Source organism: Ochotona curzoniae, unplaced genomic scaffold (genome assembly GCF_017591425.1).
Source record: "Ochotona curzoniae isolate NIBS_2020 unplaced genomic scaffold, NIBS_Ocur_1.0 contig_46, whole genome shotgun sequence".
Lineage (NCBI taxonomy): Eukaryota > Metazoa > Chordata > Mammalia > Lagomorpha > Ochotonidae > Ochotona > Ochotona curzoniae.
In genome coordinates this window covers 3,562,748-3,589,487 of record NW_024466340.1, presented here as the reverse complement: position 1 = coordinate 3,589,487, position 26,740 = coordinate 3,562,748, and the positions used below count along the sequence as shown (strand labels likewise).

The window sequence follows — 26,740 nt, the reverse complement described above, 5'->3', positions numbered from 1 at the left end:
CAGTACTCCCAGCACACCCAGCCTGGGGACTGGGAGGCCTTTCAGCCAGCCACTGACTCGGATTTCTCTTCTTACCAACAGCTCTGGGGCGCCGCTGATACTAAGAGAAGCCAGAAGGATGGCTTGGGCTGGGACTGACACACAAGAACCCAGCCTCGGGCCTGGTACGATAGTGTAGTGGTTAAAGTTCTCGCCTTGCACATGTCCAGATCCCATATAGTCGCTGGTTCTATTCCCGGCAGCCCCACTTCCCATCCAGCTCCCTGCTTGTGGCCTGGGAAAAGCAGCTGAGGACGGCCCAAAGCCTTGGGACCTGCACCCGCGTGGGAGATCCAGAAGAGGCTCTTGGCTTTGGCTCTTTGGATTGGCTCAGCTCTGATTGTTGTGGCCACTTGGGGAGCGAATCATTGGACAGAAGATCTTCCTCTCTGTCTCTCCTCCTTTCTGTATATCTGACTTTGCAGTGAAGATAAATAAATCTTCAAAAAAATAAAAAGAAAATAAAAAGGAAAAAAAAAAAAAAAAGACAGTAGCCTACAAGGGGAACAGAGGTGGCTGGAATGAGGAAGGAAACAAATGAGGGAGGTCAGAGAGAGGCCAGGCCTGGGTTCACCCGTGCTCCTAGTCAGGCACTCTGGTCCCAGGGCAGGGAGAACCAGACAGAACATCCCAGCACTCACTGCACCGCCGCACGGGGCAGCCTGCAGCGCTGGGAGCCTGGGGACGAGTCATGCCTGCTCTCGGGGCTGCAGCCAAGGCTCGAGGCCGTGCCCAAGTACACAGTAGGCTGGCAGGAGATCTGTGGCATTGACCCTTCCCCCGAGCTGACTCCCTCTTGTACCTTTCATGTGCAGGATGTTCAGCACAGCCCTTTGGGCCGCCTGTGTTTCTCCTAAGACCCGAGCTGGGAAGCAGCGTGCTGAACGCAGGAGAGGACGGGGGCGCAGGGGCAAGGGTGGAGGAATGGCCGATGACCCCACACGTTAGCCCTGGTCCTTCCAGATGAAAGGCAGAGCACTGCGGCCCATGGGTGTACCTTTCCGGTTCTGTTCAAACAAGACCACTTCCTAGTACGATGCAGCACTGACTCAGGCCCTAGCATAGGTGACTAAGGGCTGTTAGTTCCCAGAGCCCTTAGGCCAAAGGAAAAAACAAACCGTGTGTGGTTCCCATTATCTCCAATGGAGAGCATTGCTTTTCTCAGAAACTGGAAATCCTCTACAGTGCGGCTGATGGGAACTGCGGGCTGGGTAACCATTTCCTGCCACCCTGCTACTGCACCCCCACAACAGTCCTGCCAAGAACTTCTCACTCTCCCCATCTGACAGATCCAGACACTCGGAGTTGAGGTGCTTCACAGTGGGAGGAACCAGGATTGTAACACACGCGGGACAGGCTCCCAGGGCTGCCCTGCTGGGTTGTGCAGGATGGAGACCGCACGACTCGAGGCCGTCCCCAACCCCCTCCGGTGACAATGCTGCTGCTGCCGCTGCTGCTGAGGCCAACAGCTGGTGTTTGCTCAGCGCACAGCCCGCAGCCGCGACAGCTCCTCGCTGCCACCGTGCCGCCTGCAGGTCCTGGCTAGGCCCCATTCCTAGGCAAACACGGCATCAGGGCGCGCTGAAGAGCGCCGGGAGCGTACCTAACCTTGGTGGCTGAGCAGCACAGCCGGCAGCTCCGCCAGGGAAACCGCACACAAGGGTCAACACCTTGGCCGCTGGTGGGCGTGGCAGGGGCCTGCAGCTCTGGGTGCGCGTCATGGTTGGCTGGACCCGGCGTGTAGGCCAAATAAAACAGCTCACTGCACCAATCAGCTTCTGCTGCCTCTCGACACATCTGGACACACGTGTGCAGGCGAGGGCATCCAGGCAGCAGCACTGTCACCGGGGGAGTGGCGGCCTTGAGCTGCGCAGTCTCCACCCTGCACAAGCCAGCAGGGCAGCCCTGGGAGCCTGGGAGGGCAGCGGCCGGTGTGGGTGAGGGCAGGGCCAGCCGTTCTGAACAGGACAGTTTTTACATTTTGCTTTCACTTGCACTAAGCTTTTTTTTTTAAAAACAGATTTTTAAAAATTATTTGGAAGGCAGAGAGAAAAAAGGGGGTGTGTGATGAAGGGAGAGAGAGAGAGAGAATCAATTCTTTCATCTGTTGATTCACTCCCCGGATGGCTGCCAGCAGCCAGGGCTGTGCGTCAGGACAAAGCCAGGAGCAGGAAATGGTCTCACATATGGGTGGCAGAGGTCTACAACAACCAGGGATTGAGCTGGTGCTCCTATGTGAGATGCTGGCCTTGCCAGTGGCCGCTTAACCCACTGTGCCACAACTCAGCCAAATTTAAAAAAAAAAAAAATCAGTCTAACTTTTAATGTCTGTGTACATATGAAGACACTTAAAAAATGTTGTGGAAAAACAAAACAGAATTAAAATGTATTTTGCTACAAAAATATCTGAACCATGAATCTTTTTTTTTTCATAATATGCACCTTCTATAAAGTTCTTTATTTAGAGAGGTAGAGACACCGACAGCAAGCTCCTATCCCCTGATCCATTCCCCAAACGCCCACCATGGCCCCGGGAAGCCTGGGATACACCCTAACCCCTCACGTGGGTGGCAGGAACTCCACCAACCGAGCCACCCACGGTGCCTGCAGAGTCTGTACCAGCAGCCGGCTGGAGCCAGGCGCACTCACGGGAGACGCTTCCCCAGCCAGGCACGACGCCTGCCCGCCTGCTCCTCGGCGGCCTTTCTGCTGCACACGCACACACACACGTGTGCATGTTTCTGTAGGCAAACTGCGCAGGATGCAGTGTCCGCACTGGACTTCTGTGCTGGCCGTGTGGCATCTCACAAGGAGTTCCTGGCAGTCCCGTGACTCTAGGACAGCACAAGGACAGGCATGCTGACCTCCAAGAGCCTTGCTGGACTAAGGGCTGTCCGTGCCAAGTTGTAATAAGATATCCATTAGCCTGGGTGAACGATAAAAACACTGTTCTGTTCCCAGTTCTAACTGTAGTCGCTTATCTAGTTGCGGATAATTTCAGTAACACAAGGCTAACCTTAAAAAGAAATGACCAAGAGAGCTTTAGAGAACCACTAGGTGACATGAGCCTGGCTCAGTCCCCAGGAGCCTGCACCAGCTGAGGCCGGCCCACGCCGAGGATGGGTGACCTCAGGAGCAGAGGTCTCAATCCTGGAACCAGGCATGTGAGCCATCGCCCGCTGCCTCCCCAGGTGCTGCAATCAAGAGTGGACTTGGGACTTGACCCTGGCTGGGCATCTGCTACGGGAGGTGGGGCACCTGGTAAGGGAAGCACCAGGTCTGACTGTGCTGATCGGGCCAACCGAGCCTGGCAGCTGCTGTCCCCATTTCGCACAGCGCCCTTACTCCCCCGCCAGGCACTTGGCACCAGCGCAGCTGACGCCCAAGTCCCGAGATTACGGATCGTACCCAAGGCTACGTCTCTCTAATATTAGAACCCACACTATGAATTTAGCTGCTGCACAGCGACATCATCCATCACACTCAAATAATGCCGTACATCTGAATTTTATTGATTTTTAAATTTTGCTTATATTTAACTTGAAAATATGCTTGAGTTTTATAGTCTTACAAGGATCCTAAGTGTGGGCTGCCAGCTTATTTGAAACTGTACATTTGTATGTGGTTTGGGAGCATACTAATAAAACACTGGGGTATGCATTTGGGGCGGTGGCTAGGATCTGGCTAGGGCATGCTTGCTTCCTATACCGAGGCACCTTGTTTGGGATCCTGGCTCTGGTCCCAATTCCAGCTCCCAGGGGGGCAGCACTTGGCTCCTTTCCATCCACGTGAGAGACCTGAGTGGGGCTGGGCCAGCTCCTGGCGTGGGCTTGGCTCAGCCTTAGCTTTTCAGACCATCTGGGGAGTAAGCTAGAAGATGGGATGTGGTTATCTCTCCCTCTGTGTCTCTGCTTTTAAAATAATATGAAATACAGAAAGCTTAAAAAAAATCTGAGTTCTGAGGGATTCAGGGCATGAATGTACAAAATACTATGTACTATAAAATACATACGTCAGCATGTGGGCAAGGTCAATGGGATTTCAAACTTTTTTTTCTAAAGGGCCCTTTGTGTGTAGTTCAAGTTGGATAAAAGCTAACAGCCGGGCTGGCGCGGTAGCCTAGTGGCTAAAGTCCTCACCTTGCACACGCTGGGATTCCATCTAGCTCCCTGACTGTGGCCTGGGAAAGCAGTCCAGGATGGCCCAAAGCCTTGGGACCTTGCACCCGCGTGGGAGACCCAGAAGAAGCTCCCAGCTTTGGATCCGCGCAGTTCCAGCCATTGAGGCCATATTCCTCAATCAACGGACAGAAAATATTCTTCTGTCTCTCCTCCTTTATGTATATCTGACTTTCCAATTAAATATATAAATATAAATAAATAAATAAATAAATAAATAAATAAATATATATATAGCTAACAGCCCACGATTCTACAAAATGTTCGCTAAGAACAGGGGACTTTTCCAGATCCTGTCACGTGGTTGAGGGCTCACTGGGCATTTCCCTGGGCAGGACCACAGAGGTCTGCTCACCTTCCTGAGAGCACACAGGTGATGAGCGGTGGCAGGCCTTGGGGGGGGTCGGTGTGCCCCGACCCCAGCTCGGCCCTACTGTCTCCGACAGGTCATGAGCTGCACCACACAATACAGCCAGCCTGGGCTGGGAGCAGTGCCAAGTGCTTTACTGACGTCACCGACCTTGTACCCCACAGTGAACCACACGCAGCCGGCAACCTTGCCATTTCCTAGAGGCAGACACAGGGTCCTGGAGAGGTCACCCATCCGGTACTGCTGCACCCATGACAGGAGCATGACCCATCCTCCCTGCTCAGGATTCTGATGAGGGCACCTCATCCACAGCACACCTTCCTCCCCGCCAAGCCAAGACAGCCCCTCCCCTTTTCCTGGAGTTCAGGTTTGTTTCTGTAACCCAACACCTGGCGGTAGGCCCTGCCTCATTAGAGACGCTTGGTAAATATTTGCTAAGCCGATGAGTTTTTCTTAACTAAGAAGCAGTGTGTTCAGACCTCCCTTTTCCACAGAAGGCTGTGAGACACGCGAGGAGCTGCCCCCGGGGGAAGGCTCCCGAGCTGTTCAGCTGTCGCTGTCGGGCTCCCCGCTGCCTTTCAGCACCCAGGATGCTGGGAGAGACTCGGGTACAATTATCAGCTCCGACAATGAGCCTGCGGCGGCCCTCCTGGCAAGCCCAGACAAAGCAGAGACCTTGTGGCTGAAGAGGCACTGAATGGGGGAGAGAGGAGGTGTGACAACAAGGCTGGAGCAAGCCGAGCGGTGACGCCTGCCTTCCCCTGGAAGAGGGAACGGGGCACACAAAACCATCCCGCCCCTGGGGACAGGAGCCATCTCCCTAGAGGTGCCCTATTCCTGGGCTGGGCTTTCGTTGGCTCCCCTGGCATCAGTGTAGGCACACAGTGAGATCAAAAGCGAGCAGCCGCTTAAGACCAGGTCTGTGAGATCTCAAAGGAAGGAAGGCGACAACAAAAGAGAAAAAGCGTTCTCCACTCTGATTCCAGCAGCATGATCATTGCTCAAAGGGAGGAGACTCAGTGGGCTTCCACCTCGGCCCTGGCTTGTGCCTGCTCTGCCAGGCAGCCTGGTAGGTGCAAACAGCCTTTTGGTAGATGAATATCACATACCCGGGCAACTTCCTGCAACAGCCGCACACCTATCCAAGATGTGGTTCCCATGGCCAGGGCAGACATTGCTAATCGAGTACAAGGCCATTTTCTATGTGGCCCAAACAGCCTCGCAATCTTCCCACATAGGATTCCAGGCAGCCGTGACCAACGGGTTTGTGCTGGCTTGGAAGGCAGATGTTCTCTGCCATGGCTGGCCTGGCCCAACCCCTTTGCAGCTTCTTTTAACAACTGGAGGCCCAGAGAGGCCACGCAACCAACCACCTAAGGGTGCACAGTGGGTGTTGAGCAGAGCCAGGCCAGAATCCAGGCCTCCTGACTCTATGGTCCCACATTCTTTCCACTTGCAAGATCACACAGGCTCCTTTCCACGGTGGCCGCCAGCTCCTGATGACTGACTGAGGGACCGGGGGAAGAGGACTCGGCTAATCTGAGCACGTCCTCTGGACAGGCGCTGCTTGTCCTGGCTGGAGCAGCAGTAAGAGCCAAGGAGTCACATCTTGGCCAACGTACACCACTCATCACACAGCTCAACGGTTTGCAGTCTACCCTCAGTTGTATGCCCACAGAGCACTGCTGCCAGACTCTCACACAGACCCTGGGCCCTTCCCTGTCACTCCACAACCTCCCTTGCTCCCCACCAGTGCCCACTGCCCACCAGTCTCTGGAGGTGCCTACTGAGGGCCTGGCACACAGCCACGCTGACAAGTGGGGACTTCCCATGCCTGCTTTCTGGCACGGCACCGTATCTTCCAGGTTCATCACAGTGCGGCATGTGTCCGCCTTGCATTATTGTTGATGGCCACATGACATTCCGTGCTGCTCACCCACCGGTCAGTGCGTAGATGGACATAAACTCGCACCTGTACTACCTCCCTGACACTGACGCTCCTGAGGGCCAAATGACAGGAACATGTTTTCAACTCTTTCCCACAGAGGTCGCACCATCTGATGCTCCCAAAGCCAAGGTGAGCAGTCTGGACTGTCCACATCGCTGCCAGCATCGCTGGTTCCCTCCCCGCATTTCTTTATTTCAGTGGATCACGTGACTCTATGGTGTTAAGAGCCACAGAGCTGTGAGCCCTGGAGCCCACTCAGCACCCCAGACTGCTTTCCCCGTATGTCACTGCCCTGCAAGGAGCCCTCCCCTGCGTTTTGTCTTGGGCCGTTCCTTAATGGCACTGGGTGCTTGGCTCTTTGGTAGCCCCCAAGCCAACACCAGCAACTAGCAGGTGGATGGAGAAGCCCACGGCCCTGGCCGGTAGTGAGTAAGTACTTCAGGTGAGAGGGTGGGATGGGAAGGAGCTGCTGCACTTGGGCCTGTTCCAGCCTGTTCCATCCCTTCGGGGCACACTTCTCAGGGGGCTGCTCCACTGTCCTCACCAGCACAGCCTCAAGGGTCCCCGGCTGACCTGGTACCCACATCCACCACCGACACAGCCACCAGGGCCCACATGGCTCAAGCAACCTTCCCACATTCTTACTCTCCCCTGGACAGGTGTTAATAAAACTCACGGACCCAAATACTAAAGGGCCAACGATGGCAAAAGCCATGTGCAGGGGGAACAAAGACCCCAGACAGCCAAACCCCTGCAAGTGTGGGTCGTGAAGACAGCGCCCTATTGGCGTGAGGTGGACCAGGGGATGCGTGCGCAGAGCAGATTAGCGAGGCGGGAGACGACCCTCGCACCCCCAGACTCCTGATTTATGACAAAATCAATGCTGCAGGGTGAAGGGAGAAAGGACGGCCTTTGCAATAAAGGCTGCTGGGCCAAGTCAATATCCACATGGGAGAAAGTGTCCCCGGCCTTGCCCTCACGCCTCACAGAAATTGATTCTGGATGTACCGACACCACAACGCGAATGGCCAGAGCTTTCCCAGGAAGGCACGGGAGAGCATCCTGGCGAGCCTGCAGCAGGACAGGACACGGAAAGTTCCAGCCACGAAGGGAGAAACCGGAGATTACTGTTAGCTAAAATGAAGAGGTGTTGTTCATCAAGGACACCCCCGAGAGGGTGTGAAGTCACACCCAGAACACGCGAGGGTCCTGCGATCTCCCGGCCGGCTCTCAAAGCTCCTGCATCCGAAAGACCTCAGAGCCAGGATCAAAGGCAACCAGAAAATGAAGAGGAACAACGAATTCCAAAAACACGCAACCTAATTTTTAGAAATGGGCTTAGGACTTAAACAGGCATTCCAAAAGTACAGTATCTAGGAATATTCATTAAAACCAAAACCCAACTACTTTCCTTAGCTACCAGGCAAGTACAAATTATAGCCACAATGTGATGATAACATGTGACACCCACCAGCATGGCTAACGAGAGCGAGAGAGAGCAAGAGAGCGAGAGAGAGGCAGGGTAATGCTAAGGACTGGTGAAGATGGGAACCCCAGCACTGATGCTGACGTGCCAATCAACTCAGCTTGGGACACCTGCTGGCAGGATGTCTCTCGCAACCTCTGTCAACCAACTGCAGACCGAGAATGTCTGAACAAAATAAACTGTACCCAACATATGCAGATCTCCCCCGCCCCCTGTCATCCTTCCCCAAATAACACAGTCTGTTTAAAATCACCCAGTTTGTGGCACTACGTCCTAAGAGCTCTCATTCCTGGCACCTGCTACCTTCGTTGGAGCCTCTGTGTCACCACGCTACAGGACTGACAGGAAGTGCCCATGATGGTGGGGGACGACTGTGCCTACCAGATTCAGGGCTGCCTCTCGGTGTATGTGGCAAAGCACCTGACACAGCGGACGTGTTGTGCGAACACCTGAGGAACCAGAGCGCAGTACACCTGTCTCACTCAGGACTTAAAGCTCAGTGCATACCGAATGAAATGAATGAATGCATCCATTCCGCCCTTGGCACTCTGCCCTTAGCAGAGTCGGGAGAGCAGGGATCTCCTGACAAGAAGGGTCGGAGAGGAGAAGAGACCTGCAGACAGGGGCCAGTGGTTTTCCGAGCTGGATGCCACATCCGGCCCTCACCGGGGCTCGGTGGAGCTGCAGCGTTATCTATGATGCCTGCCTGTTTTATAAGGGGGGAAGAAAAAGACCTGTACCTGGGAGACAGGTGCTGCCCAGGTGCATCTGCTTAGGCTGGGGTCTGGCATACTTCTCCACCAAGGGCAGCGCACCCAGCTGGGGTTTGGCACACTTCTCCACCAAGGGCAGCCCACCCGGCCGGGGTCCGGCACACTTCTCTACCTGCCAGCGGTGTTCTCGCTCTCCACCCACCTGCCTCCAGGGAACGGCCCAGGCTGGGAGGGACTACCCAGGCCCGCCTTGTGCACAGCCTCCCTGCAAGAGCTCCTGGAGAAGAACAAGGCTCCCAAAGAGACAGGAAGGGTCCCAGTTTCTGGAAAAGTACAACTGACAACTAGGACTTAATTGGGAAGTGACCCCACACCTGCAGGGGCAACGTGGGCGGGCAAGCTGATCTCCACCGTCATGGAAGGGACACATGGAAGCTGGCCACAAAACAGGCACAACAGGTGTGCTGATAATGAAGGCCTCCAGACACCTGTGGGGAACGTGCCGATTCACACCCTAGCAGGTGGTTCACACCTCTGAGCAAGAAAATAGCAGGGGGTTAGAAAGACTCAGGACTCAAACGGGAAAAACAGTGACTGCTGTCCCGGCAGGACAGGGCCTGGGGTGGGACTCCATTTTATGCCTGGGGAACATTGAGGCCTTGAGAGCCAATGCAGCACAGGCCTGGGACAGGAGGCTGCCTTTCTACTTTGGGGGGGTGATCACCTGGGAAGCTGCACACTGCAGCCCCCAGCCCAACACGCGCAGGGCCACGAAAGGTGCCCAGAAGGACCTGCCTGACAAACTGCCTGGCCAAATGGACCGGGCTGGCTTCCGGAACCCTGAGCTCTGTCCCCGGCTAGTGACCTTCGCTAGCCAGTGGCTTTGTCTGGTTCCCTGGCTGAGCTCTGTGTTCCTCGGAAGGCTCACAGCGACTCCTGCTGCCCGGCACTGGGAATGGCTGCAAGCCCCCAGCTGGAGTGAACAACAAAAGCGGGGACAGTTCTCGGAGGAGCCAACATCTCTAAAGGCTTCGTGGATGCTCCCTCCGGAACAATGCAGGGAGAAGAGACACCGCGTGTAATTATGCTCGCTGCACGTTAACTGCCTGTCTTCTAAAAATAAAGCGCACGTCACCGAACGCACAAAGCCGTAGTCCCTTCCTCCGTGGTCTTTTGTTTCCTGGGAGAAGCGCCGTCCTAAACACACTGCGGAACCGGGGTGACTGTCATTTCCGCCAGCTCTTACTGCCTCATCAACACACAGTGTCCCGAGCAAGCCCGTTGGACTGGCAGCTCTTACACCGAACTCTTTTCAGAAGGTAGAAGTTACATCCACAGGAGTAGACACATGAGGCCAGCTAAGGGGACAGTCCTTGTGGTGAGGACAGTGCCCGTCCCCCCCAGGGAGCTGGGGGTGGGAGATCCTGCATGAGACCGGATGCTCAGGAAACAGCAGGAAGAGGCCAGGAGGACCAGCCTTCCTGAAGCAAGTTGCCCAAACTGCCTCCCACTCTGTCGGCTCCACGGCGACAGCGACAGGCCACGATCATTCCCTCTCCCCAGACCGCAGGCCTCACCGGGCATCCGTTTCCCCTGCAAGATGCTTGCTGATCAACTGGACAGGAGCATCCTGATCATCACGCTACAACCGACAGGCTAAACAGGCTGAGGATGCAGATTCCAGAACCTTCCCCAGGTGCGGGGATGGGGGGAGTCAAAGGTCCCACAGTGCCTTGGACCATCAGCCCAGCAGGGGCTCACTCTCCCAGCGACCTGCAGCTCCCTCTGCAGGGCCAGACAGCCTCAATACACCCAGCACGTGCCTGGCAGTGCACCAGCTTCCAGGGTTTCCTCTCCCCTTGCACCCTGGCACCAAGGCTCCGGTGAACACCCATGGGGGAAACCACACGTTGGAATGTGCCTGGATAGACGCTGGCTCTGGGCAAGAGTGGACTCTGCCCTGCATGGTGTCGTGTGAGTTAGCCACTGAGGATCTGCTCCAAGAACTGCGATGGTGAGCTCCTCTCTGGTAACCTGGGAAGACTTGGGTCTGCTAAAATCGGGCTTCCTCAGTGCCATTCCCAGCTGAGCCTTCAGTCCCCAGGCAGGCAGTGCTTGTGAGGTGCAGCCTGGAGGTGACCTCTAAAGGGGTCCCCAACGCTGGCTGGACAGCAGGGTCCTCAGGAGAGCTGGGGGCCAACCGCAATGTCTGCATTCCACCCCAGACCAAGAGACTCTGAGGGTGGAGCCTGAGCAAAGCCACTTCCGTAAAGGCTGCCAGGTGGAGAATTGGGTAGAGCCGGATTTCAGTCCCTACGGTGAGCCCTGGCTGCACTTTCTTCTCCCAGGCCAAGGGGAGGAAGCAGGCGCTTACAGCTTTCTCTGAGCAATGTCCACCTGCCCGCCTACCCGCACGCGCCTCACCTGAAGAGCTCCCGGATCTCACGGAGGTCGGCCTGGAAGGGGATGTTCCGCACCAGGATCTTGGAAGTCGTCTGCTTTTTGGAAACCTGCTTTTTGCGGTTGGAGGTCAGGGCTGGCCTGCAGAGGACAAGGCTTGGGTCACTGAGAGCAAGGGCAGCTCCTGCCCGAGACCGACTCCACTGCTTCCCAAAGTCAACCTTCACCGGCCAGCCCCAGGGGCCACCCGCACCTGAGAAAGCACTGCTGGGAGTAAGCGGATAAGAGGCTGCTTAGAACACCTGCATCGTGTGAGCTGCCCCGTTCGAGTCCTAGCTCTATTTCCATTCCTGTGTCTCAGGAGGCAGTGGTTGATGCCTCAAGTCCTCAGATCCCTGCCACCCATGTGGGAGACCTGGGTGGAATTCCCGGCCCCTACATTTGGCGTGACCCAGCCCTGGATGTAGTGGCCATTTGAGGAGTGACCAAAATGGCAGCTAATACGTACATAAATAAAAATGTAGAAAAAAACAGGCCTCGCCGATGAAGTTAGGAGCTGGCTCTACACTGCTCCCTCCTTTGTAGATGCTCAGAAGACCACAGCTGGTCCCAAGGCTGCTGTGAGGCCTCATCGCTCCCCGGGGAGGCTCACATGGGGGTCCAGCCACAGAGTGAGGAAACCCTTACCCTGAGTTCAAAACTGTCCCTAACACAGCCCCTGTTCACCTGGGAAACCATCAGCATCACCCAAGCAGGCCGGGCAGGGAACAAGGCTGTGTGTAACTAGCTCAGCACTTGGGATCTGGCCAGACAAGTTACTCCACCAAGTTCCCTTAACTATACAGTGGATACCATAGTGTGGGGATTTGATTTGATTGGAGGGCTCGGCCTTGCACTGGCACATGGGAAATGCACAAGGAAGGGCAGCCGTTGGGGTACCAGCTCGCCACGACTTGCTTGCTGTGGCCTCACGCCTGGCCACCTCCTCAGAAGCAGCCCCTGGGTCCATACCACAGCTTTCTCTGTCTCTGCCTGGTGCTCACAGCTGCGGGCCAGGATACTGTGGATTTAACCACGCTTCTCTTTCTTGTCTGATTTCTCTGAGGCTGGTAGGCCCGAGGCAGCAGTTTCTGGCCACAAAAGTAACATTAAGCAAAATTAAAAATTCCCTTTGGAGGCTGCCGGTAGCCTGTGCAACGGCGCCAGTGATCCCAGCCTCGAGGGACTCACGCCTTCGCTTGATCCTTCCTCCGCAGCGGGGGTCCAGAGGATACAGTGGGAGAGGGTAAGGAGATGCTAATGAGCAGTGAGATCAGGATGGCATGGGGTTATGGGGACTAGGCCAGGGATGACGTGCTGCAGGCCCTGCTCTCCCTCTATCCTAGGGCACTTAGTCTGGGGGAGAACAGAAGCCTGTGGCAGAGCGCCTGGGCTTGGCTTCTGGTTCTGCGCCTGACTGTAGCTTCCTGCCAGTGCACACCCTGGGAGGCTGCAGTCATGGTTCAAGAAGAACCCGGCCACTCCCACAGGCGACCTGGACGAGTCTGTGGCTGCTGGGGGCTTTGGGGAAGTAAATCAAGCAACGGAAGATCTCTCTGAATAAATAAAGGAGAACAGAGGATTGGCTTCCATTAGAGCAAAGAGGAGGGCAGTGGTCACTTACTTCGTGGCCCGTTCTGAGATCCGCACTTCTAGCTTGTGCCCATCCACGACGCGACCCTGCAAGAGAAGACATCGTAGCTCCCCCTCTGACTTTAGAGGAGTCCCGGTCTGCACCCTGGTCTTCGCCGGAGCACTCACTGCTCCCCAGGAAGGCACCCCTGCCTTCACCGGAGGACTCAATGCTCCCCAGGTAGGCTCCCTGGCCTTCACCAGAAGACCAGATGCTCACTGCTCCCCAGGAAGGCAGAGGGGCTGGTGGGAATGGGGGATGCAGAACAGCTGAGAGCCATGGCAGAGACCCAGCCTTAGAACATTCCTTTGGGTCATGAGTATGCCTTGACCTATACATCATTCAAGCAGTACAGATTTCTCCATCATTGACAAACATTTTCAAAAAGGAGTCCCTGGCACGGAGAGTCCAGTTTAGCTTGTTTGCTCTTTAAAAACAATCAAACCACAGTCTGGCTGCAGCCAGGGCTGATGCTAATGCCAGTTCCTTATGGCACATTGGGCAAAACTTGGCTCGAAGATCCCCTGCTGCCTCCGGTTCAGTGCAGCACACCGAGAGCGCTTCGCATGACCCATGCCCTGAGCGCACACACACGTGTGCACGCAGTGACACATGAGCCCGACACCGCACGTATGCAAGGTGGGATTCCACGGGATCTTGGGGGCCGCAGAAGGGCCCGCTCTGAGTGAAGTGACTAGGTAACATCCAACAATGATGATGGATTTCCAGTGGTTCTTGAAGATTTGGGCTACAACACTGCACTGCAACAGTGGGATGTCACTGAAAGGAGCCAGCATCACCTTCTCCAGCAGGTCTGGCCTGGCCCCTGGCCTGGTCCCTATCCAAGGCCATTTTGTTCTCTGGGACCCTGGCTGCTCACTGTGGCTGCTGGGCTCCCATTAGGCCCTGGCATCTCCTCCTTGCCTGCCTGAATGCGTCCAGATTATGAACAAATGTGTTGGCTTAGCACCACCTGTGCCACCCCTATGTGCACGCTGGCCCAAGCCAGCACTGTCTCTGGCCTGGATAGATGGTGGACCCCATTGGTACTCCTTCCAAGCACTCCCCGTGTAGCGCCCAGAGCATCTGTTCGGAAGCACGAGTCACATCTTGCCCTGTGTGCTGGGAGCCTGCTCCTCAGCTTTGCTGCGATGCCAGCCGTGTATTATGGCCTGGTGTTACACTCCTGCAGTCTTTCAGCGGTCCACGGCCTGCCTGCCCTGTCAGGAGCCGCCCATGTGACGGGTCTCCCCCAAGTGTGACAGGATACCTCACACAAATCAGGCCCTTAAAATTTTGGGGGAGGAATGAATGAATCAGAGTGACTAGGGAGTGTTGAGAAAGGGTCTGGATTTCAGGAAGAAAGTAAGATCCTGTAGGGAACTGGCCAAAGTGACCAACTCAGGAATCCATGCACTGACACCCATTCCTGCTGGCCCTGGGGTGAGCTGCAGGGGCTTCCCTCTGCGGGACTCTTGGGAGAAGCCCATCTTACCTGCAGCTGCTTGAGGGCTTTGTCAGCCTGTTCTGGCTTCCTGTATTCCACAAATCCAAAGCCCATGGGAAGCAGCGCTCCTGAAAGAGACAGAGAGTGCATGGGTGGGTGGGGAGGCACAAAGACCAAGTGCAGGCGTTCCCGTGGCCCCTGGCAGAGCCCTGCTGAACTGCCTCTTTTTTTCATGCCCTCCCACCCCCCTTCACTACCAAAAAGATCCTGCCCTTGGCTCGCCGTGTAGTAGCCGTCATCTTGACGAATCAGCTGCCAGGTTACCCGGCTGCCACCTGAGGCCCCGCTGACGATTAATTAATAGATGATTGACATGATAATTAACTTCCTAATAGAATTCCGCCTCTGGGAGGGAGCGGGAACTAACGGGGATGACCACCGCTGTGACAAGCAGCATGACCTCCCCCTGGGCAGCGCCCCGCCCCCACGTGTACAGCACACAAGGCACGCCCGTGCCCGGAAGTCCGAGCCAGTCCTGCGGACCATGGCTTCCATTCAGACGTCCACATGTGGGAGCTGGCCGCGTGGTGTCTGCTGACCCGGTGCCCTCTTCCTAGGCAGCACACGCCAGCGTCTGAGTTTCTGTCCACATCTGTGGGTGTACATGGCAGATGCACCCACATCTGTGGGTGTAATGGGGAGGGGGAGATTTTTGCAGGACACTAAAAAAAACACAGGGGGTCTTCAAAAGTCCTTGGAAAATGGCTACTATGCTAGGACCTTGCCCGGATGACACATTTTTGGCACCAGATAAATTTATCTTCTAATTCTCTTTCCTCTGCCAACTTTTTCGAGCTCCCTGATGTAAGACTCCTGATGATGTCACGTCATTTTCATACCCTTGACTCATCCTCGTCCTCCTCTTTAGCTCCTGCTGGCTGTTCTGTGGCTCCAACTCTGCTGAGCTCTGGCCATGCGACCTCCTGCCCATGGGCCTTCGGGCTTTGCAGGGGCAGAAGGCACTCCTGGCATCTGACCTGAGGTCAGGGCATCCTGTGGCCTTGCTCGAGTAGTCCACACCTGGGCCCTCAGCCCCTGCATTCCCAGCTGAGTGCATTTCTGCTTCCTGAGTGACCACTTTGTCTCGATTTCCCTACCGGTGAGAGACACCCAGAACACAGGCTCTCCTTAGGAGTGTACAATTGGAGAGCTTCAGCTGACCTGGGAGACCAGATGACTGCTTCTACAGCACTGCGGAGAGCTGCCCACAGTGTTTGGCTAAGGACACTGGGACCTGGATGGGGTAGGGGCTTTCTCCCCGCGCTGGCCTGGGAGTGCCTCAGTTCAGTCCCACTTACCCCCGCTGGACAATGGGGACCACTTCCTGTGCTGCAAGGTGAGAAGTGGTCCTTCCTCTCATGGACCTGGCCCTTGCCTGTCTTCCCAGGTATGCCAAGCTACAGCTACAGTCCCTGGAGAAAAGGGATTTGATGGGCAAACTCGGCCCCTTCTGCAAACACGGGTGGGCACACCCAGGCCCTCAACATCCCAGAGTGTGACGTGTCTGAGATGGGCTCTTTCAGGAGGGCAAGTTCAAGGGAGGCCTTTCAGGGTGAGCCCTAATGGAATGTGATGGGTGTCCTTTATGACTGAGAAGGGGAGCCCACGAGCAGAGAACAAGCATCCAGGCCGTGAGCAGAGTGCCTGTGAACGTGAAGTTGGCGCTCTGAGGCCTGACCAGGGTCTGGAGTGGTCTCTGGCCACAGCCCGCAGGGAGCAACCCCTGCCAGTATGTTTCATTTCTAGCTTCTACAACTGAGATCCCAGAACTCTGCAGTAGCAGCCACTAACTAGCCCAGCACACAGATGAAAGGCGCTCTCTAACTTCCATGCTGTGTGTCTGCCTAACACCTGCCGTGGTCCCCCACTCCCATTCTCCTGCATGGCACAGAGGCCACTTCACGATCTGCAACCTGTGGAGTTCTGGCATCCAGCTGCTCTGGCCTTCCAGCCACCTCCCGCTGGACAGCCTGTGCCCAGCACCCAAATGCTCTGCCTTCCGCCCCAAACTCACTTGTCAGGGAGACCCCTGTGCCAGGCTCCCACTACAGACACATCACACGGAGCTGCTGCCACTGGCGCACCCATTTAACCAGACTGCGAGTACCACGGCAGCGGGCACTGTATCACCTCCACTTTTCTGTTAACTAAGGCCACGCTCGCAGCCTGGCAGGCCCAGGGACTGTGCAGCAGGCCTCACCGGGGCTGTGCTGACACTGCACAGAGCAGGCGCTCACACTGCTGTGCTGGGCTGACCACGGCATTCGTTTCAGCCCTGTTGCACGGAAGGCTCTTAAGGTAAATGCTGCAAGGTCAGGGTCACGACTCTGTTGCTCCTTTTGCAAGAGACGGGCAATGACCTAGAGCCTCACGACAATCCCCGAGGCCACAGAGAAATGGGGTAAGTCCCTCTCCTGGCCCATGCACTGCACTCGCTGGCTAATGACAGAAGTTCTACAACTGGATTATTTCCTCTGGAAATGAGATGAAACAGCCAGAGAAATAGCATTTCCTGCTATTTCCCAAGAAATTTCCAGAGCATAGAGTGCTATGGGACGGGGTCAATGCTGCCTGGCCAGCACCTAGGACTGCTCCATGTCCATCTCTGAGGGACTAAGAAGGGCTGAAGATGAACAAGTCTGTTTCTAGTGGCAGCAGGCATCTCCGGGAAATCAGAAAGAGGAACAAGTCCAACAAGGAGGCCCAAAGGGTGACGGAGCTCCAAACCCCACAGGGGATGACCCCCCAGCTCCGGGCAGGAGCCCCTCTGCACGGGCCTTACCTGCTTTGTTCTTCTTCTTGGAAATGGAGCAGCTCTTCACCGTTCCCACTTTGGAAAACACCTGGAAAAGAACAGGAGCGTTCGTCATGCAGTCCATGTAGGCCATAACCCCGCAGGGCTCACTGTCCAGCAGCCCCGGGACAGGCCTCATCATGACGCCCCACTTCTCAGAAGAAAAAACTGAGGCCCCAAATAGAAACAGCACCAGGGGCACCAGAGCGAGGAGGGCATGGGACTGAGATGTGGAGTCGGGCAAATCCGAGCCCAGACTCCAAACCACTGTGCAGGTGAGACCCCTACCAGCACTCTCCCCATTCCCCATAGTGCTTTCCTGGCCTTCCGGGTCCCCGACACCTTCAGGTGATGAGTGTATAAGCCTGGACAGTCCTGCGTACTGCAGCTGAGCTGGCCTCTTGCTCCAGTTAAAACGACGTACTGGGCTGTGCAGGTCATGGAGGGTGGAAGCTGGGTGTCAGCAGGGGAATGGGGTGTCTGCTGCTGACCCTGGGCCTGGACCTTCTCACAGTGCCCTGCTGCATACGGGGGCTGGGGGGGCGGGGCAAGCTGTGACCTAACAGGAAAAGCCCCGTCCTGGGACACCCCTATCCTTTTTGTGGCGTGCCTGGGACTGAGCCCTGCCCCTGCTTCCGATCCAGCAACCGGCTCACCTACATTCCGCAGGGGCTGGGATGATGGCTCAAGGACGTGGGTCCCCGTCATCTAGCTGAGAGACCTGGCCAGAGTTCCAGGCTCTGGGCATTGGCTGGCACCATGGGCCTCTGAGGAATGAATCGGCAGAGGAGCTCTCACCTATGTCTTTCTACCTCCCCAATACTACCTTTTACAACTGGAAGCCTGCGGGTGCTGGCCAGGGCATTCCAGTCTTGGATGACATGGAACAAGGCGGGTCTTCACCCCCTAATCTGCTGCTGCTCCAGCTGGGGTGCATGGGCTGTGTGGCTGCTCGGCTACTCGGCAGAGGGGCAGTCACACTGGAGACTCAGCCAGGAGTCAGGGTGAGAACCTCCTGCCTCGTGCCCGCACCCCAGCTCGGCCTCCACAGCACCAGCCTGCCACTCTCCTGCTCCCGTGTCCACTGTGACGCGGTTTCCCTCTGAAACTCATCCACAGAAGCCGAGAGCTCAGAGAGGTTTTCAGACGACAGCTCCGTGCCTGGCTTCAGAACAAGTGCACGGTGGTGAGCCTGCTGCTGCTCATTCACTATGACTATGACTGGACTAGACTCTGACTAGAGGAAAGCCTGGCGAGTACTCTGGGCCAGCCCATCTTCCAGAAACCACAGTCTCCTCGCAGCCAGTTCCCAGGCCAGCAGGGAAGTCTCTGACTCCAGTGCTCTGGACATGAGAATCTCATTTCCTGACTTCTAGCCTAATTTCTTGTAGAAGCTGCAGTGCTTTGGCATTTGCTCCCCCCGTACTGGAATGCTGGTGCTCTCTCCACAAGCACAAAGCCCTCACCTCACCAGGATGCCGGAGGGGAGGGGAGGCTGGGCGCTCTGATGTGTCCTGATGACACTGACTTTGGGTGCTGCATGTGATAAAAACCACCTGAATTCCTCCCAACCCCCAACAGCCTAATCCAAACACAATCACTTAGATCACACACACACGCTGCCCAGACATTCCAAGGTGCCCCAAGAGGGCCCAGGGAGCACCCCCAGCTGGCCACACTGCGGCTTCTCTTTGTGTCTGGGGTTATCTACTGGGCCCTGCAGAAAGTCATCCAGTTGGTGGCTGGGGGTTGGCATGAGCCACACTCAAAGGCACAGCGGGCACAGTAATGATGTCACGTGCTGGGGCCGCCCCCTGCCCCCTCGTTCCATGCACTCACCTCCTTCAGCGTCTCCTCTGTCGTGCTGAAGTTGAGATTCTTAATAAACAGAGTGCACCCTGGAAGGCTCTCCTCCTCCTCTTCTTCTTCCTCCTCCTCTTCTTCCTCCATCTTGGCTGCTGGGCCACCTGCTCTTCCCTCTGTTGGTTCTCCACTTTCTGGGCTCTCGCTGTCTGGAGCTGGTCACCCATCAACACAAACAGAAAAACAACCCCATTCAGTGCGGCCTAACCCTACAAAGCACAGTGGCTGCTGGAACAGCTGCTCCTGAAGCTGCAGACCAGTGCCAGAGCAGGCAGCGTCGGCGATGACAAAGGCCAGGTCCCAGGCAACTCCTGAGAGTGGACAGGGGTGAGCGAGAACATGCTTCAGCCCTTGGTTCTGCTTTAAAGTCCAGAACAGCGGTGGACGTTTGGTGCAGAGGTCCAGACACCTCTGGGATTCCCACATCTCGCATCATAGCACCTGTGCCTGAGTCCTGGCTCTGCTTCCCACTCTGGCTTACTGCTAGTGCCACTCCACATGGGAGACCCAGACCGAGGGAGTTCCTGATTCTTGGTGTCACCCTGACCCAACCCTGGCTGTTGCAGGCATTTGGAAAGTCAATCAGCAGAAGTGAGAGCCTTCTGTTTTTCTCTCAAATAAAATGAAAAATTAAAAAAAAAAAAATAGGGAGAAAGGAACATGAAAAAGACCAAAACTCACAAGCCTTAAACCAAACTGAACTTCAAAATAAATGGCTTTTCTTGAACCGTAAACCAAAGTAAAATAGTAACTCTCCAACTCAAAAGCAACGACGACCCTTCAGAAAGTACCAAATGACAGCAAAACGCAGAGCATTCTCAACAGCCCCGAGTCTAAGGGACGCTGTGTCCCACTGAAATCCCAACTGCTCGTCGCTCTGGGAAGCAATACACAAGAACATGGCTTTCTGTATCAATGACACAGTAAATCCAGAGTTACGCATAATGACAGAAACCTGAAAATATTTCTCAACACTGACAGACTAAAGATCAGGTGAGAGAAAAAAGGGACCAGGAAGACCTGTGGTCATGAAGAGGACGTTTCCAAAGAAGTGGTTCATGACACGGCACGAGGTTCAAGATATCAAACTAAAGACAGAGGTCAAAGTATTAAAAAGTACAATGCAATGACATGAGAAAGCCTCACGCGTGCGCATGCACACGGACAGACTGCCGGAGAACAATGCACACAGGTGCTCCTGGCTAGCTCTGTAGGATGGGACGAAGGGTGGTGGAACAGGCCCAGCTGCGCGCCTCCCCCTCCTCTCCTGCAAGGACAGCACCGCAGGAAGAGGGAGGGAAGGAAGGGACCGAGTGGGCAAGGGGTGCCACGTGTGTGCACGGGCATGCACGCAGTGCTGGTGGAGGGAAGGGGAAGGTCGGCTGCAGCTCTCGGCAGCCATGGGGCGAAAAGTGTGGGTGTACATCCGATCCGAGCTTTCTGAGCCTGTGGCCGCCTGCCTCCAGGGACACTTCAACCCTGCAGACCTGGCTGGCAGGTGGTTTTTACAAGTTACTTGACAACCGCAACTCACTGGGACTGGCCTTGTCTCTTCCACATCCTTTGCTCAGGAGTCGGAGCAAGAGGGCTTCCGGGGGCTCTCCCCAAGCCCCATGGTGTCTCCCTGCCCTCTGGGATGCAAGCCTACTGCTTTCAAGTCCTAATTAAACTTCCATCCTATGTCAGAAAATAACTCTTTCAAGTCCTAATGGGAGCAGCTGCAGTGATAATGCGATCCCTTGAACATCTGTGGACACCCATGTCCCCCTCCAGTTCCCATGGAGGCAAGCCCTAAACCCTTGCCCTAGGACATAAAGAAGAAATCTATATAAAGTCTCTTGTCTGAGAAACCCATGCAATTCATGCCAAAGGAGACCCCCACGGTGAGGCTGGGGCTGTTGGTATTCAAAAACTCAACTTTCAAAGCACCTTGGGAGGACAGGGCTGCTAGACACGGGAAAACCGACGTGAAGGAGCCGAGAGCTGGGCCCAGGGGCCTCCAGCGGAAATGTAAACTGCTCCCACCCTCTCCCGCTGCCCTTGGCCTTGGAAACCTTGCAGATTTAGAGAAAGGAATGGCTGCTGGTTCGGCCTCAGTCCCCCACGTGTGGGGCTCTAGCTGGATGCCCTGGGTATCCGATCTCATTTGTGATTGCAGGGGCCTCATGGGAGGCTGCTGCCTGAATTTCAGCTCCCTCCACTTGGCAAGACATTCAAGTGAGACTGAATGTTCCTGAAGAGCAGAGGGGAGGTCTGGAGACAGGGTGGCTGAAGGTCAGGTTTCTTGGCACTGGCCAATGGCTGTGCTTTGAAGGGTTAAACCAGTGTGGTCAGCCGGCCCACATCTTTCCAGAGATGCTGAAAACACGGCCTTTGATGGAGGAAATCCAAGGTTTTTAACCCTCAGTAACTTAGCTGAATGGCATGTGGCTTCTGCACTTGGCTCACCCAGGCCTTGTGCCTGCTCCCTATGCACAGCCCAATACTGCCCCCCATCTCCCCAGCCATCCCACCGGCATCTGGGAGCTCTCAGCCTCACAGGGAAACAACCCAGCAGCCTGGTGGCCCGTGGCCGGTCGAACGGACTCCGCCTTGCCTCCCTGCACAGGAGCAGGCTGCGTCCACTTCAGAGAGCTCACTCAGGTCACCAGCACCTGCCGGGCAGATGTCACATATGAACTGAGTGCCAGCTGAGATTCAGGTGTGGGGTCATCTCCAGCTCAGGAAGAACAGAGCTGGTGTTGAGGGTAGGCAGGACGTGAATGGGGGCTGATGGCTGCCCCAACAGAGGGCACAGCTAGTTCTTCCAATACCTCCCGTACTCCAACGTCAGGGATATCTGGTTTGAGATGGAAGATGCTGAGGCAGCCAGGCCTTCCTCCGGCATCACAGGCCCCAGCCGATTCTGAGGGTGCCCTGTCTTGCCTTGCACCTCTGTGCTCTGGAACAAACCTCCCTGTGCGCACCTCTCCTCCACCCTAGAAAACTCCCGAGTCGAGGGCGCCAGTCATCGCACAGGCACTGAACAAAGCAGACCTGGCAGAGCGCAGGGCGGCAGGCTGGGACACCAGAGGTCGAGCTAGCCATAGCAGCGGGAGGTGGACCAGTCCCAGGGGAGTGACCGATCTGGCCCGGCTGGCCTCAGGACCCTTCCCCGTAAAGCGGAATTTCACAAGAACCACAAACATACGCCAGTGCATTGCTGGGTTGTACTGAAATGCAGGCACCCAGTATTTCATTTACACTGCCAGGCCAAGGCACCGTGTCCCACCCTTGTGACATCGGCGTGGCCTTCTTGTTGGACGACTCTCATGAACACCTGCTTTTCTGAGTCACCCCCGCCCTTCCGTCCAGGTCCTCTCCACTCTAACTGCACTGGGCTCTTTTCTGATCCCTGAGGATCCTGCCCCCCCACCCCAACCACAGGGCCTTTGCACTTGCTGGCCCCTGCCGTCTGTGTTTCTAGAGCCCTTAGCTCATTCCTGAAATCCTCGTTGATTTGCTGCTCTGTCTTCCCAACCACGTGGGGAGCTCACCGAAGTCAGAACTGAGCAGGACTGTCACTGTTGCATCCCGGGCACGGGATTCAGAACAGGTGCCAGAGGACACACGTGGGCGATGAACAAGTTGGGCACTGAGCATGTGTGCACACACAGCCTGGGTCTGGGGTGGGGAGAGGCAGCCTTGTCTCGAGCAGTGTTCGGGTCCTAAGTCTGGCTCTCTCCCCACATGCGACCTTGCATGAGTCACTCAAGCTCTCTGGCTTCCTTCTGTGCTCATCACAAAAGTAGGTAACAATGGGGCCGGTCCTCAGGACATCCAGTGGACTTTGTGCACGCAAGCCCATGGGAACGCCTGAGGAAAGATACCTGTGCTATTCTGAAAGCATCAGGCCACCCGCCTGCCTGTCCCACTTCTAGCCAGGCCTCAGCAAAGATGCACGGACAGGCGCAGGACATCCTGAGGCACAGTCCGCTGTGGGGAGCTCTCTGTCCTCTTCCTCTTGGGGCTCAGGTCTCGAGGTACAGTCTGCTGTGGGGTGCCATTCCCTGAGCCCTGCAGGACATGCGTCTCTGCTGGGGCCCATGCTTGGGTCCAGAGATGCGTGGAGAAGACTAAGGACCAAGGGTCATTTTTCAAAGTCCTTCTGCTGCTGGCCCCAAGCAAGGAGACAAAAGGAAGACAGGGAAAGCAAAAGACAAGGTAGAGGGGAACTCCAGCAGCTGTGTGCCAATAGAACCCCCAGGAACCCGCAGGAGCGAAGAGGGAGGCTAGCCGCGGGCGGGAGCGGGTGTGCGGACTGCAAAGCAAGGTGGGCTGGAGGGGGCTGGGCGAGGCGTGGGGAAATGTGCCCGCGTCTGTAGTTAGCACAATAAAATCCAGTCACGCGCCGCCACATGGGGCTTTATTCTAATCAGGCCGCAGAATTTACTGCGCCCCTCCCCTCGGCTGGCTCTGGCCGCAAGCTGACAGCAGACTGTTATCACTCGCAAGCAGCTTTGCAGGTCCTCCCCCCACTCAGAGCCCTTTATCTGGAGGTGAGGGTCTCGGTGGTGGGGAGATAAAACACGCTGTCCCCCTCCCTCGGGGCCGGGCTGGAGGTCGGAATGCTCCGCAGTCAGGAGAGATGGCACAAAAAAAAAAAAAAAGACAAAAAAATAAGGAAAGAAAGGGAATGGTCTGTCCACTCCCCCTTGAGAGCCTGAGAAAACCTACGGTTTGAGGCTGGCGGGGTGTCCTCCGCCAGCCCACACCCCCGTCCCCAGCCCTCATAGGCCTCATGCTTTGGGGACTTGCAGGAGCTTTGGGAACAATGGGGTGGGGGCTCCGTGTGTCTTATGTGTAAGAAGGGGACGAAGGGCCACAGGGAGCCGTGCAGATGAGCTCTGGGGGAATTCAGAGCACAGGGTCATGAAATCAGCATGGACCCACAGCACTGCTGGGCGCACATTGGCCAGCAGCCGACCACGGCCTCCTTGGTGCAAGGAGCCAGTGGGCCTTTAGGAGATGTGTGAAGGTCAGTGGGGACAACACGGGTAACACTCCCAACATCACATAGCAAATGAGAGGAACCTGGGGGGACTACAGTACACTACGGTGACCCTGACCCAGCGCGTGTCTGCACCCAGGGCCCCGCTGCATTCCCCCTGGCCTCACTGTCCTCCTAGCAGCCCAGGAGCTCTGGGCGGGGATGGGTGTGCCATCTACACAATCTCGGGCTCTCCGTTGTGTCCCATTACTGGCATGCAGATTTACGGACTGCATCTTGCCACATCCTCACGTGTGTCCTCTAGGTCACTGTGGCATGCATCCCCAGAACACAGGAGCAGCCTGCTGGGTCCTGGAGCAGCTGGGAGCCACTGGGTGACAGCAAGGTCCCAGCCACTTAAGGCCTGGAGCCAATGCTGTCTGGCCCAGGGTTCACTCAGCACTTGCTTTCTGATCCCTCTCTGGGTGCTGGGGTGTGCAAGGCACCCACCCAGCTTGCCAGTAGACATCCCAGCAGCAGAATCAGGCAGATGGACACAAAGGAAATGAACTTGTACATCATGCAATTCCAGGAAGCAGCAAGAGTTTGAAATAAAACAAAGGTTTCTCTGGGGGCTGGGAGGACTGGGAGCTACTCCTTCGGTTGCAAAGGACACCGCCACCTTCACTATGCTCGCTCTGAGCAGGCCTAAGGCAAATCCCGCTGCACGCTGACCACATCCCAGTCCTCCGGGGACAGCAGGGCACTCGCTTCCTCCCTGCATGTGTCCACTCCCTTGGCTCCCACATTTACAGAGCTGTGCCATGATGGGGTGCCCAGCAGGGAAGGGGTCTCTATCGGAGATGGACAAGAAACAAGTACATACACGGACAGCGGACACAGACACAGCCCCAGCTGTATGTGGGTCACAGAACACAGTGGAGTCCCGCGTGAAGGGGTCGCACGCCCCTGAGCTGCGTCCTGCCATTGCCCACAGCGGGTTGAACAGGCTCCCTGGATCTGCAGTCAGGGCTGCGACCCTTCTGCCTGCAGCGGGACCCACTGGGGGCCAGCAACTCCTACTCGGGTAATACATGTATACATACACATATATGGCCTGGGGGACGAACTGACAGCTTCTGCAGGACTCTGCTGAGCTTTGCTGAGAGGGCTGTTACAAGATAAGACCAGACACCCCCACTGCTTCTCTCTGCCTTCCCGTACTATCCCCTGGGGGTTCCCACGAGGCCCTCCCCACAGCTGAATGGTGCTGACACCATGTTCCTGGAGTGTCTGGAAGTGTGAGCTCCATGGACCCCTTGGTTTACAAGGTGTGGGTGCTTTGTTACAGCAGGAGAAACTGGATGAATGCCCAAACTGTGTGCATGTTTAGGTACGTTACTAAGTTTAATGCCATCATCCTTACAGGTTACCAATCTGAGGCGCACACCACACAGGCCATGCAAGCAACTTGGACCTGAGGCTGGTGACCAGCTGAGGGATGCTGCACTGCCCACCTCACCCGCTGCCCACGGGCATCCTGCCCTCAGCCTGCTCTTACCGGCTCCTGGCTCTGCTGTGTCCTTTGCCGCAGGTTCCACTGGTGCATCATGGGACCTCTTCTTTGGCGAAGCTGCACTGGAAAAGACGCCAACGGGAGCCCACTCCAGGTACAGGGGGACGTGGTGAAACTGCAGAGAGGGGGGACGGGCATGTGGGCTGTCATCATGGCACCTGAGCCCAGGGTGTCTGCGGGAGGCCCCGGTCACTGGGGAGGAAGAGAAGGCGAAGTGGAGCCCCTCTTGAGGTATGGCTTTCTGGGAGGAACTGTGCGACGGCCAGGAACAGACAAGCCCACTCACAGGCAGTGGATGGGCATGTGTGAACCTGGAGTTTTACTGTGTTTTGAACGGTTACGTGAGACGCATCACCGGTGCCTCAACAGAAGCTAACAACAATTGGGGGTGATAAGCAAGCTGATCATCACATGTCCTTCTGGAACCTTCTAGAATCTCACACTACATGCAAACCTCACAGACCGATTAGATTCCAGAAAAAACCCACAAGCATAGGAGCAAGATGAGCAGGGATTCACAGCTGACTGCATAGTCCTTGAGCGCCGTGACCTTGGGTTATTCACCGTGCCCCTCTGGGCCTTGATGCTCCACAACTGCCAATGAAGATGGCACCATGACTGGCAGGGAGCAGTGAAACGGACATGGGCAGCACCCAGCAGGAGGCCCCGCCTTGCCGGGGCGCCAGAGCCTGGCTCACAGGTGGCGAGAGCCTCTCTGCAGCGGTCATGTCCACAGTAAAAGGAAGACGGGGTGGGGTGGGGTGTGCATTCTGGGGATGCCGCCAACCAAGGTCAGACCAGGTTTACGACAGGCTCAGAGCCTCTCCCCTGTGCCAAGTGGGTGCAGCTCACGGCCCCTCCCCTGTAGCAGGTGGGTGCAGCTCACAGCCTCCCCTCCCCAGAGACGGTCTTTCTCCATGCAGACGCTGTCTGTATCTTGGGTAGCTCTACCTTGGAATAGGCCAGATGTCTGAAGGCCTTGCGGGCTTCCAGGGGCTCCAGGAACTCCACAATGGCGGTGACGCCGCCTTCGGGCAGCAGCACGCGGCCCAGGCTGCCGAAGCGACCGAACAGCTCCTGCAGCTCGGCCGCCAGGGTGCCCGCCGGGAGGTTCTTGGCCAGGATCACAGTCTTGCTTCGCTCGCCTGCGGCCTGTGGGTTGGGGAGGCAGAAAGCCATGGCACCTCAGGGTGACACCGCAGTGCTGCTGCCTGTGCTGGCTCGT

The 26,740-nt window shown here is 56.2% G+C and overlaps 1 protein-coding gene across 1 annotated transcript in view; it reads right to left on the bottom strand.

The window, feature by feature from the left end:
- RBM19 (RNA binding motif protein 19) overlaps positions 1-26,740 on the bottom strand; it is an 81,694-nt gene that overhangs the window by 38,691 nt on the left and 16,263 nt on the right. The window contains exons 15-21 of the mRNA XM_040986940.1: positions 26,467-26,667; positions 25,501-25,630; positions 18,947-19,125; positions 17,096-17,156; positions 14,302-14,381; positions 12,798-12,853; positions 11,159-11,275 (exon numbers count right to left, since the gene is read on the bottom strand). Coding sequence (XP_040842874.1) covers positions 11,159-11,275; positions 12,798-12,853; positions 14,302-14,381; positions 17,096-17,156; positions 18,947-19,125; positions 25,501-25,630; positions 26,467-26,667 — 824 coding nt within the window. The remainder of the gene's footprint in view (positions 1-11,158; positions 11,276-12,797; positions 12,854-14,301; positions 14,382-17,095; positions 17,157-18,946; positions 19,126-25,500; positions 25,631-26,466; positions 26,668-26,740) is intronic.